A 12,793-nucleotide genomic window follows, 5' to 3' on the forward strand; every position below is an offset into this window, starting at 1 on the left:
AGGAATTCTACACAAAAGAAAGGTCAAGACAATCATAGCCAGGGACTTGCTCAAAATAGATATAAATGATATATCTGAACAAGAATTTAGAACAAATCATAAGACTACTAGTTGGGCTTAAAAAAAGCATAGAAGGCACCAGAGAAACCCTTGCTGCAGAGATAAAAGACTAAAAGCTGGCCAGGCTGAAATGAAAAATGCTGTAATTGAGATGCAAAACTAACTGGATATAGTCACAATGAAGACTGAAGAAGCGGAGGAGGTGTATACACACACACACACACACACACACACACACATACACACACGTGCATGTGGAATATTACTCAGCCATCAAAAAGAATGAAATCTTGACATTTGCAGTCACGTGAATGGAGCTAAAATATATTATCCTAAGCAAAATAAGTCCATCAGAGAAAGACAAGTACCATAGATTTCACTCATATGTGGAATTTAAGAAACAAAACAGATGAATATATGGGAGGGAGGAAGAGGAGAGAAAGAAACAACCACAAGAGACTCCTAAGGATAGAGAACAAACTGTGAGTTGATGGAGGGAGGGAGGTGGGAGATGGACTAGATAGGTGATAGGTACTAAGGAAGGCACTTATGATGAGCCCTAGATGTTGAATGTAAGTGATGAATCACTGAATTCTACTCCTGAAACCAGTATTGTATTGTATGTTAACTAACTGGAATTTAAATAATAGTAAGAAAAGAGTAGATGAGGTAAACCAAGAAGAAAACTAGTAATTAGGAAGCAGGTGGAAAAGAGAAATTTAAGGAATCCTGTGTGAAAGCGGTAGGAGTGTGGCCCAAATTATAGGCATCCTTATGGAAGTCACAGGCTAAGAGCATTTTATAGCTGGATGCTGTCTCCAGATATAGAGAGGTGGAGGAAGATGGTGGGGGAAGGGGGGGTAAGAACAGAGAAATGTCCATTCAGTGTTGATGAGAATCAAAATATAGGATATGAGAGTGGAAATAATGTAGCAATTTAACTTTTGAAATCTTACTAGAGTGTGTTATTTGTGTATTTGTGAAATACAGATCTGTACATATATGTTTATATAAATATATTATAAATATGTATATATGCAAATTTCCCCATTTGTCTTTTAACATGAAAATGTTGGCATCCTTGGCTTATTCTATTACCCTGTGATAAAAGATGAACAAGCTGGACTACTTCTTATCTTTTGGCTAATTTAAAAAACATAAACAAAACCTCCACTTGAATCTTTATAATTAGGGTACAGTGAAAGGAGGAAGAGAGAGGGCAACACTATTAAATGTTGTTGAAATAGATGTGGGAAGAGGCAGGAAGGTCACAGAGTTGGGAAAGGAGAGGTACATATTAATTAGCAGAAGGTAAAGCACTTTGGAAATTTGGGCTATTGTGAGAGTATACTTTGTATTAATAGTATCAAAGAGAATATGTAGGGTGGTCAGGGATATGTACTTTATTGTATGTATCTGTTCTTTGCCAGATGTATTACACACATTTTCTTGTTCAGTCTAATAAAAACACTATGAGGAAGTATTGCCTCCTCGTTTCTTTTACAGATGAGGAGACAAGGATCAAAAAAATTAGAGCACTTTCAAATCATAATGTTTGTAATTGTCCAAGGAGAGATTCAAACCTAAATGTATGTTTCCAAAATCTTTGTCCTTTCTAGTAGCCCATGATGTCTTTATGTGTTTATCTGGTGGTACAGGGAAGAAAAGGGAAATGATACAGGAGAGAGGACTGAGGTTGTTTGTATTTCATTTACAGAGTGCACTCAGCAAAAACTCACACCAGTGAGTTTGGCAAATTTAGGAGGGTGCTTAACTAACTACCATTGGACAGAGAGAGGAGCTGGATTTGGTTTATCTGTCTAGGCTGTTACCTTAATATTAGCCACAGAAGGCTCAGCATGTTTGATTCTGGTAAAGAAATAGAAATCTGCAGCATTATCATGGGGAATATTCCAGATTATCAGGGCTTTGGCTGAGGTCTCCTTGACCACTTAACCAATTTCATCTGCCACTTTATTTCTGCTGCTTTAGAAGATCAGCTTTTTAACTACTGATCAGTACGTAGGCTTGGTCTTTAGATGTGTATTCTTCAAAGGGTTCTTTGCAAATAAATCTGATTTTACTAACTTTTCCTATCTTAAATTAATGTTTTCACCTTGCTTGTAAACCAGAGTCCACTAAAATAGTATAGAGAACAATATGAAGGTAACATTGCAGTACTAAACATATTTTAAAATAAATTATTATAATTAACATGAATCATTGCAAATGAAATCAAAGTAGTAATATTTTTATGAAGCTAAAACCAACTAAGAATGGTTTGCTTTTATATGCAGATTGTGTACTGGATTAATGGCTATACTCTTTGCATTACTTTTTAAAAAAATTTCATACATAGAAAAATATACATAATTTTACAAAGAGTAATAATAAAACAATTGCTGAATTTTTTCCATTTTTTAAATCAAAAACATGTTTATTTTGAGAGAGAGAAGGATAAAGAGAGAGAGTGGGGAGGGGCAGAGAGAGGGGAAGAGAGAGAATCCCAAGCAGGCTCACCACTGTTAGCACAGAGCCCGATGTGGGGCTCAAACCCACGAACTAGGAGATCATGACCTGAACCAAGATCAAGGGACAGATGCTCAACTGACTGCTCAACTCATGTGCCCCTTTAATTTTCTTTTAAGTTTATTTTGAGAGAAAGTGCGTGAGCAGGGCAGGGACAGAGAGAGACGAGAGAGAGAATCCCAGGTCAGCGTAGAACCAGATGCAGGGCTTGATCCCATGAATGGGAAGATCATGACCTGAGCTGAAATCAAGAGTTGGATTTCTAACTGACTATGCCACCCAGGTGCCCCCAGTTTTTTCCATTCTCATTGCATCTCCCTTCTCTACTCCTTCAAGTCCTGTATTTTGAATTCCATTCACTAGCTTAGGAGATGAGATGGAGCATAACCAGTGCTGTAGAAGTCCTCTCTGCATGCATTCTTCTTCTCTTTATTGTGGTCCCACCTCACATCAGAGATTCAGTCACCCTGAATATGCTGATTCTCATTTACTTCCTTTTTTTTTTTTTTACAGTTTGGTCATATCTATTCCATGTATACTTAGCATTTCTGAACTTTATATGAATGAACCATGCGCTACCTATTTTCTGTAACTTGCTTTTTGTTGTTGCTTTTACTTAGCATTGTTTGTGAGAGTCAGCAGTGTTGATACATGTGTAAAGCTGTATATTCTTTGTTTTCACTGCTGTACAGTATTCCACTGTGTAAGTAACAGTTTATTTGCCCATTTTTCTGTCAGTGGATATTTCAGTTGTTTCTTTTGTTCTTTTGCTCTAAGAAACATTACTGCTGTAAATACCACGAAGAGGCCCTAGATGGAGAAATCTAATAGGTTTCTCATCTCTGTCTCTACTGTTATTATCCTTGAAATTACAGGGAGTCAAGCACACGTAGTAGGTTCTAACACCTTTCCAAGAGGCTTAATCTTCCTTGCTTATACCTTTTTTTAAAATCTAGGGGAAGAGAATGCATAAGATATTGGTAGGGGATGGCAACACTTAGCACACATGAACACACCCTTCACTTCAAAACATATTAGCTTCTGTATTAGTCACGGTTGTTTAGAGAAGTAGAACCAGTAAAGGGGGGGGGGGGAGAGAAGAGGGAGGAGAGAGAAGAGAGAGAACAGATTTATTATAAAGTATTGGCTCATGTGATTATGGAGGCTTAGAAGGCCCATGATCTACTTCCTAAAATCTAGAGATTTAGGAAAGCCAGAGTGGTATATTTCAAACGCCTAAGAGAGAACCAATGGTGTAGATGCCAGATCAAGTCTAGATGCTACCCCTCAGGGCAGGAGAAGATTGATGTCCCAGCTCAGTCAGGCAGAGTAAATTCAGTCTTTCTTCGCCTTTTTGTTATTCTCAGGTCCTCAACAGATTGGATAATACCCACTCATATTAGGGAGTTCACCAATTTAAATGCTAGTATCTTCCAGAAACACCCTCCTAGACACACAGAAATAATGATTTACCAGATAATCTCAGCATCCTGTGGCCCATTCAACATAATTTTATGTTTACACATAAAATTCACCACCATGGTTTCTTTTCTGGCATATCATTATATGTTAGAGTTCTCTAGGCTTCTGCCTTAGGCCCTCTCTTCTCTCATTCTTTCCTCTATCCCTAAATATTAGCATCTACCTGATGGTTTCAGATACCGTCCAAATAGTGATGACTCCCAAATTGTTACCTTCATTCTATAATTTTCTTCTTATCACTTGGCCCATATATCCAGCTGCTACTCTGTATCTCTACTCATGTGTCTCTTCTATAACCACCTCAGACTTAACTCCAAAATTAAACTAATGATCTTTCCCTTCTCTTCTCTCCCACACCAGTTTGTTTCTCTTCCAGTTTTCCATTGTCTCTGTGAGGGGACATTTCCTGTTCCACATGACTAGAGAGCTGGAAGTTGACTTTGACACCAATTTCTCCTTCCCTTCTCTTGCTCACATATCCACTCATTCTGTTGGTTTTAAAATCTCTCTTAAACCAGTACTTTTCTTTCCCTTCCCTCCCCTCCCCTTCCCTTCCCTTCCCTTCCCTCCCCTTCCCTTCCCTTCCCTCCCCTCCCCTCCCCTCCCCTTCCCTCATCCAGGTGACCATGATGTTAAGCCTGGAATAGAGAAACATTCTTATCAAGCATCTATCTCTAATTGACTCCTGGTTTTCTCCCATCCATTGTACAGCCAAAGTAGCTTAAATAACCAGATTTCTAACGGTAGCTTTTCAATGGCTTCCCATTGCCCTTTGAATAAAATTCACAGTTTTTTATATATACATTTCTTATAAGGTCTCCTTTTGGATCCTTTCTGCCAGCATCTCTAGCCTCGTGCTCAGCCATCTTTCCCCCATATTCTTAATACGTGCTATGACGCCTTGCTGCACTGGATTGCTGCTCTGTTCCTCTTGCCTTGCTAGTCATTAACTCTTCCTCATCCTTTGGGCCTGAGTCTGTCTTTCCTTAGGGAGACCTTTTCTGAACTTGTTCATATTGGCTTCCTTTGAATCTACACTGATAGAGCCCTGACTTTCTCATTCATAATATTCATTATTTAACATCTTTTATTCTCTGCTGAATTATAAGGTCCATGAGAATATGGAGTCTGCTCTCTGGTTTATTCACAGAGTTGCTTCAGTACCTGCCACAGAGTAGGCACTCAGTAATTTGTTTTAATTTTTTGAAGAAGGAATGTACTGCATACATATGAATTTCTGCATTTTGCCTGTCCCACCTTGGGGAAAAATTACCATCCTGCCTGTATAAAGATATGATGAAACTTCTGGCATACATCTGTTACATGGAATTCACAGTAAAAAATTACATTAAATAAGCCAGAGTGAGGCACTAAAATTTTTGAAATTATCAGAAACTAGGTGTGCATGGGTGGCTCAGTCACTTAAGCATTCAACTCTTGATTTCGGCTCAGGTCATGATCTCATGGTTCACGAGATCAAGCCCCATGTCAGGCTCTATGCTGACAGTGTAGAGCCTGCTTGGGATTCTCTCTCTCCCTCATTCTCTCTGCCCCTCCCCTGCTCAGTGTCTCTTTCTCTCAAAAATAAATAAACCTTAAAAAAAAAAAATCAGAAACTAGGATATTTGTTTTTATGGTCTCTACTGTATTTTTACCACAGAAGTGATACTTGTCCCTCACTGGTATATACAAAATCTATATATGATTTGTTATTTTTATGACTCTGATATGATTTGTTATTTTTAGATTTTTCATGAAACTTTGTCTTCCCTTCTCTCCTCCGGTTATTTTGAATAAATTCATAAAGATGAGTATCATAATGTTTTGAGAATCAGTAATTAAAAACTTATTTATACCATTTTCCTGCTTAATCTCATGTAAGCATTTAGAATAATATTGAAATTAGCCAAACATATAACTGAGATAAACAACTTCTGATTTTTGAGGAGTATATTTATTTATTTATTTATTTTAATGTTTTATTTATTTCTGAGAGAGAGAGTGTGAGCAGGGAAGGGTCAGAGAGAGAAGGAGATACAGAATATGAAGCAGGCTCCAGGCTCTGAGCTAGCTGTCAGCACAAAGCCTGACGCAGGGCTCAAGCCCACGAACCGTGAGATCATGACCTGAGCCGAAGTCGGACACTTAACTAACTGAGCTACCCCAGCGCCTCAAGGAGTATACTTAAGATTTATCAAAAATCATTTGATATATGTCTATCATTTATTATCTGTTATCATGTCTCTATTCAAGTTTATCTCATAGCATCTGATTCCTGAGATACTCTTGTATTTATCTGTATTATACAGATGGAATCTATCCTTAGCAGTCTCTCATTTGAGATATCCAGAACTACCAACAAAATTCTTCATAGAATATGTCAACACTTAAGTAGCTTTATCTTTTATGTGTTCAGTCATTTACACTCAAATCAAGAAGGTATTCCTTTTACTTTGTAGTTACATTAACTTTCAGTAACAGCTACCCTCTCCTAAAAATGCTTAGTGTGTTATTTGATAGCATTAAATTGCACACTTTTAGTTATAATTCAGAAAGGCTTATTTGAGCAATCTGTATTCAGCTGTATACTTGTGCACCATGTGGCTTTTAATTTCCAAATCTGAGCTTTGGTGTTCAGATGGTCTAAGTGTCTGGAATAAATTGGTTACTAGATTCCCAAGTGTATATATAGTATAAATCTGAAAATAGCTTTAATAATTAGTTTATTCAATTTGTGTTCTCACATGCAGGGTAGATAATGAAGTGAAGAATAGTATCATGATTATGGAAGTTTCTTATATTTTGGATGGAGTTCATGAAGTCTTGTGTTTTTATATCCATACTGCCCTCAGAATTATGGACAGTAGTTCTGACTTGAAGTGCTTTCCTCATTTATGTTCGAATATATGATTGTCAGTTTCCCTCTGTAGACAGTTTGTCTATTGTTCTGACATCATGGTTGGGTTCTGGCACCTGAGCACTAGTCTCAGTTTTCAGAATGTTTCTGCTTTTTAGTGATAATTGAGCACGTTGTTGCTCTATTTGTTTTTAAACCTATTGAGATAGACTTCAGGTTGTTCATGTAAATCTTTTATAACCTTGGCTGAATTTCTTATAAGAGCTCTTGGTCTTGACAGCTGAGATCAGCTGGCTGATGTCTCTTAATGGCACTTAGATTTGAATTTTGTAGGCTGGGAGGCAGAGGTACTTGGTCTGTTTGATACATAGTGGCTTTAAATTCAGGGTTACAAATGGGCCCACTTGTGAAAAGAAAAATCTTAGTCTCTAGAGTTCACCCCTTTTCTTAGGAAAGCAAAAAGCTATAGAGTTAAAAACCTGGACTTTTTTTTTTTTTTTTTTTTAACTGTCCATTGGGCCTGGTAATTTGAGGTAAAGGAAACTAATATGAACTTCACATTTTAATTTCAATTTCACTTTCAAGATTCTTTCATTCTCTAGAGCCAAAGTGTTTCAAGGGTTTTCATGAGGAGGTTATGACTGGAGGGGAAGAGTGCTGCCTCCTGGTCTTGAGTGACAACCCTGCCCTCTGCCCCTAGCTGAGGACTCAAAGCTTTGTTGAATAGCACTAAAAATGAGTTGAGTCCAAGACTTTAGCCAGATGGTCGATATAGGGCTTTTAAAGGAAGGGAAATAGTAAAAGAGTAATCTCAGAGGAACTCTCTTATGTAAAAGAACTGAGTAAATGAAGTCTTTCTGAAGCTAAGTGTAAATTATACCACCTTCTTTGGGAGTAAAAGCTGCTAAATGTAACAGAAGAAAATGACAGTGTAGGAAATCAAAGTTCAGGAACAAACTTTCAAGTGTGGTTTTTGAATGCTTAATCCTTTCTTACTTCTCTCACAAGGTCCACTCCCTCCTTTTCCTCCCCCTCCTCTAAAGTCTGTTTGAAAGGGATTTTGATGGGTAATGGCAAAGGAAGGCAACTTTAGACAGAGTATAAATTAGGGCACAAGATGCCCTTTGTATAGGAATTATCTCAGACATGCTTTTGAAAGCATACTTTTTTTTTAGTCTTATTAAGAAAATAATCAAAGGTATGATTTTTAAAGCTTTGAGTTTAGTCTGCTTTTAGTAAAAATAAGGTATAGATACCAAAGTAAGCAAACCTCTTTTTTTCTTTCCTGGTTTCTGCTTATAAGATTTACAGGTATTTAAAATAAACCCATGAAAAACAGAAATACTGTCCTGGGATTGGCTAAATAGTCAGAGCAATTACCTCCAGGCTCCAAAATCCAACTGAGCTTGACTTTTAGAAATAAATTTGGCTAAGACTTCTTCCTCATTCTGTTGTATAAAGGTGTACATGAAATGATACTGACCTTTGCCAGAAACCCCAGGAATCCTATTCAGTGAGGTACTTGTAATGGTCATGAAAGAATTAAAACAACATAGATGGGGATTAATGTGAAAAAGTAGGCAAAATGCTAAATTCTCATTGTGTGGGTTCAGTGTGGCAGGTCCTTTACAATACCTTGGTGCACCACAGTAATTAAAGGGTTTAAGAACATTAAGTTAAAATACCTAGAAAATAAAAGCCCACAGTTCAGTAAGAATGAATTATGTTTTATTTTTTAAAATTGGAATTAATGTAGGTTGCCATGGTGAAAAGAGATTGAAATATTTAACAGTAACTATTTTGTGTAGCCCTAGAGATCAAAAACAGTAATGTAAATAAGCAGGTCTTTAAAGAACTGTGCTCACAGACGTGTTTAATGTAAATGATTGCTAGAAGGGAAATGTATTTTCTTCAGTGCTATACAAAGAAATTTTATTTGACTTGATTTTGGCAGTAAGAATCTACAACTTAGCATTAATAACTAAAATTTTAAAATATTTGTTCATTGCTCTGGATTATGACTGTTCAAGAAATCCTATTTTGGGACACTAATTAATCATTTTAAATAAACTTTTTTTTGCACATTTATGGCATCAGTGAGTATGACTGTTTATTACATTTTACCTATAAAAAGTTGAACTGTTTTATATACTCTTTATGGAAACAGTGCACAGTCATAAATTAAAAGATGCAACTGTTTTGGATATTTTACTGGTGGTCCTGTGTTTTCCTGCCAGCAGTGCAGCTGTTTCAGGTTTCTCAGGATAACATATAAAAAGCTGTATGTACACTTCAAGTTTATGCTTGAATTGCCAAGCCAGAAATGGTATGACTCAACTTTCCCAGAAGCAAGTTGTACGAAAATGTGATGAATCAAAACAACTAGTTGCACAGTGGTTTCTATTACGGCTATGAAAACCAATTCTCTTCATGATAGTTGGCTTCTTAGGGTTGACAGACATCTCCGGTTGTACCTGAATTTTGCCAGAAAAGAACTGCCACTGGAGCTAAGGCTGTACTTTTCTTTTGAGGGTCTGAGGAAAGGAAGGTTAATAGAGTAGTGTCTGGTATATGGATAAAATTTACCTGGAAACTTGTATCAGGAATGGAATGTTTCATTTCCAAGATACTTGTTTGTTTGATGGGTTTTGAGTTCTCAGTGAAGAGAAATGGATTTTATGGTGTTCCAGCTTGATTTTTAGACTTCTGAGGTAACTTATCTAATTTATATCATTTCTCATGCATCACAGTCTTGACAGTGGACATTTTCTTGTGTCCTGGGATGGAATAAGCAGATATTTTTTAAAAATGGTTTTTTAACATTTATTCATTTTTAGAGATAGAGTGTGAACAGAGGAGGGGTAGAGAGAGAGGGACACAGAATGCAAAGCAGGCTCCAGGCTCCGAGCTATCAGCACAGAGCCCTTTGTGGGGCTTGAACCCATGAGCTGTAAGATCATGACCTGAGCTGAAGTCAGACACTTAATTGACTGAGCCACCCAGGCACCCCAATGAGCAGATAATTTTATGTCCATGTGGTAGGTTTGGTGAATTCCTGTTTAAATCCCATGGGACATAAGGTTCTATAAGAGTTTGACAATGACTGTTTAACAACAGCCTCCAAAATGGAATGCATTCACCAACGTATAGAAGATCGGATATAGGGAGAAAATGTTAGAACTTTTGTTGAAAAATTTTTATCTCCTTCTTTGAATATTCATATCTGTTTTATAATATGCTTCTATATTAGTATGTTATATATAATTATATACTATATATTAATACATTAAGTATATAATATATAAGTAAGTATACAAATACTGGAAATGCATGCTCAAATATTTTTACTGCTATAAATATACTATCAAAAAATTTGTAGATCATTGCTCAATAAATATTAATTACCTTTCTCCTTCCACTTTTCCCTTTTCACCCTTGGCAGAGAAGCAAAGAATTGAGTTAACACCTTGATTTGTGGTAGTGTGAATAAATTATAGCCAATTCCAGGAGCTTATGTTGCGTCTTACTTTGACCACTTTTTCTCTTTGGCCTCTTATATTGCCATATATTTTTTAATCACACAACCATATTAAACATGGATACAAATGAAAAACAGACTTGTTATTATGTTAGAGATAATAAGTTGCTCATGCATCAAGACTTTGACACACAGGAAGTTTGAATGAATAAGTAGAAAAGTTTCCAAGTTATTAACATGTTCTGGTACCTGATTTATTCATTTGCCATACCCGTAATTCTAAGGTGGGGTGAAGCTCCTTTAACTTCCTGAGGCCTGAAGAAACAATGTGGTTTCTTAAACTAGGCATTAAAGCAAAGCTGGAAATATTTGTTTCCCAACAATGCTGTTAGTCATGCTAACAAGTTGACCTTCTTTGTCTAGAATTGTCCCATATTTTAGGCTTGTTTGTCTACCTTTACCAAAGTAGAAAGTTTTAATTGCTAAATAACATATGTATGATTGGAGAAAAATGGATTCTGTTACATTGTCTTTTGAGATCAGTTCAAAAGACTTCTGTATTTACTAATTAGGACATTCTGTTGAAATCAGGCTTTCAGAGATTTCTTGGACATGTAATTTTCTAAGATTTCCCTTCCTGTGAGGAGACAATATATTTTCGTAATACTGAAGTAAATTTGAAGTAACTAGTATATTTTTCAACCCTCCTCCATTTAAGTATTTGTTTCACAATACATTTATGCAAAATATTCAATATTTATATAAAATATTAATATAACAGTATTACAATACTATTGGTTAAGCTTCCAACTTCAGCTCAGGTCATGATGATCTCACGGTTTGTGAGTTCAAGCCCCACGTCGGGCCCTGTGCTGACAGCTCAGAGCCTGAAGCCTGCTTGAGATTCTGTATCTCCCTCTCTCTCTCTGTCCCACTCCCTTGCTCGTGCTGTCTCTGTCTCTCCCTCAAAAATAAATAAACATTAAAAAAAAAAAAAGAGTATGCCAGAAGGAGAATAGCAGTCTAGGTACCCAAACAACAGCCAGCAAAACAAGTAAATTCCAAAAATTGGGAACAGTGAAGGATGCCTTGGTGGCTGTGTCGACTAAGCACCTGCCTGACTCTTGATTTTGGCTCAGATCATGATCTCACAGCGTTAATGAGAACCAGCCCAGCGTCATCGGGCTCTTAGCTGTCACGCAGAGCCTGCTTGGGATTCTCTCTCCCCCCCTTTCTCTTCCCCTCCCCGTGCACTCTCTCTCTTTCAAAATAAATAAGTAAACATTTAAAAATTGGGAACAATGAGCATTTAATAGCCAGTATTATTTTTGAAACCTCCTTGAGAGCTGTTTTTAGATCTTAATGTAATTTGCCTTACAATTTAGCGTAACAATTAAACTAGTTTAGGCACTCTATATATCGGTGATGAGTTTCCTTTTAAAAGGTAATAATGCATTTAGAAAGTCCAAACATTTCAGTCTCGAATTCCTCTTTAAAATTTGCATGAGTTTTACGATTGCTTTTAAAAATGTTACTAATTTATATATGCTTTCTATATCAACGCTATACTTTTTGTTTTAGGTATTTAAACCATGTCCGAGCTGCCTCTCCACAGGATCTTGCTGGAGGCTATACTTCTTCTCTTGCTTGTCACAGAGCGCTACAGGATGCATTCAGTGGGCTTTTCTGGCAACCCAGTTAACCTTTATTTCTTCTTTATAAGATTTGGACCTTGGAGCCGAACCAGGGAGCTAGCATAAGTAAAGCAGACTTGTAAAAGTATAGCCGTATGCAGCTGCACCACAACAGTACGACCACACTAGCAGCTGTGTTAAAGTATTTATAAGAGAAAATTTCAGAACTAAGCTGAGTAATATAGTGGATGAATATATGTGAAAAAGATTTATTTTTTACTTATATTTTTCTGAGAGGGATTGAAGCTGTAAACTTCATCTTATGGAAGATATGAATAATTCACCCATGTATGCTTGAGGTTGACAGACTTGTAAAATCTTTTTAAAAATAAAGCTAGAGTTTATATTAAGTTTTGTGGTTTTTCTCTTATTACAGTGTTTTACTTGAACACATTTTAAAATGCCATTTTGAATACGACATTTAGTGTTAATATCCAAGTCTATTATTTCTTCTCATAAAATGTTCTCCCCCCGCCCCCNCCAGCAGGTTGTGGCAAGTAAAACTTGACCCATGATAATGCCGCTCTCTCAGTTTTAAGGACACAGTGCCTGTTTTGAGCAGTGGAAAGTGAGACAACCTTGATCAAGGTATTATATAGTTCCCAGCTGGGAGCCACACTTAGGATAAACCAGACGAGAGTATTAACCTGTTTTAACGACAAATTCAAAGAATTAAGTTAATAAAATTTAATA

At 36.7% G+C, this 12,793-nt stretch overlaps 1 protein-coding gene across 2 annotated transcripts in view; it reads left to right on the forward strand.

Moving 5' to 3' along the window:
* The window catches only part of MNAT1 (MNAT1 component of CDK activating kinase), a 204,678-nt gene extending 192,228 nt beyond the window's left edge, over window positions 1–12,450 (forward strand). Inside the window, exon 8 of one of the 2 annotated variants that reach the window (XM_077769420.1) lies at window positions 11,988–12,450. In XM_077769420.1, coding sequence (XP_077625546.1) covers window positions 11,988–12,108 — 121 coding nt within the window. In that variant the 3' untranslated portion in view covers window positions 12,109–12,450. The remainder of the gene's footprint in view (window positions 1–11,987) is intronic. The other variant, XM_077769428.1, reaches the window with a different exon arrangement.
* Window positions 12,451–12,793: the final 343 nt, after the last annotated feature.

The sequence above is a fragment of the Crocuta crocuta genome, unplaced genomic scaffold, assembly GCF_008692635.1.
Source record: "Crocuta crocuta isolate KB4526 unplaced genomic scaffold, BGI_CrCroc_1.0 scaffold10, whole genome shotgun sequence".
NCBI classification, from domain to species: domain Eukaryota; kingdom Metazoa; phylum Chordata; class Mammalia; order Carnivora; family Hyaenidae; genus Crocuta; species Crocuta crocuta.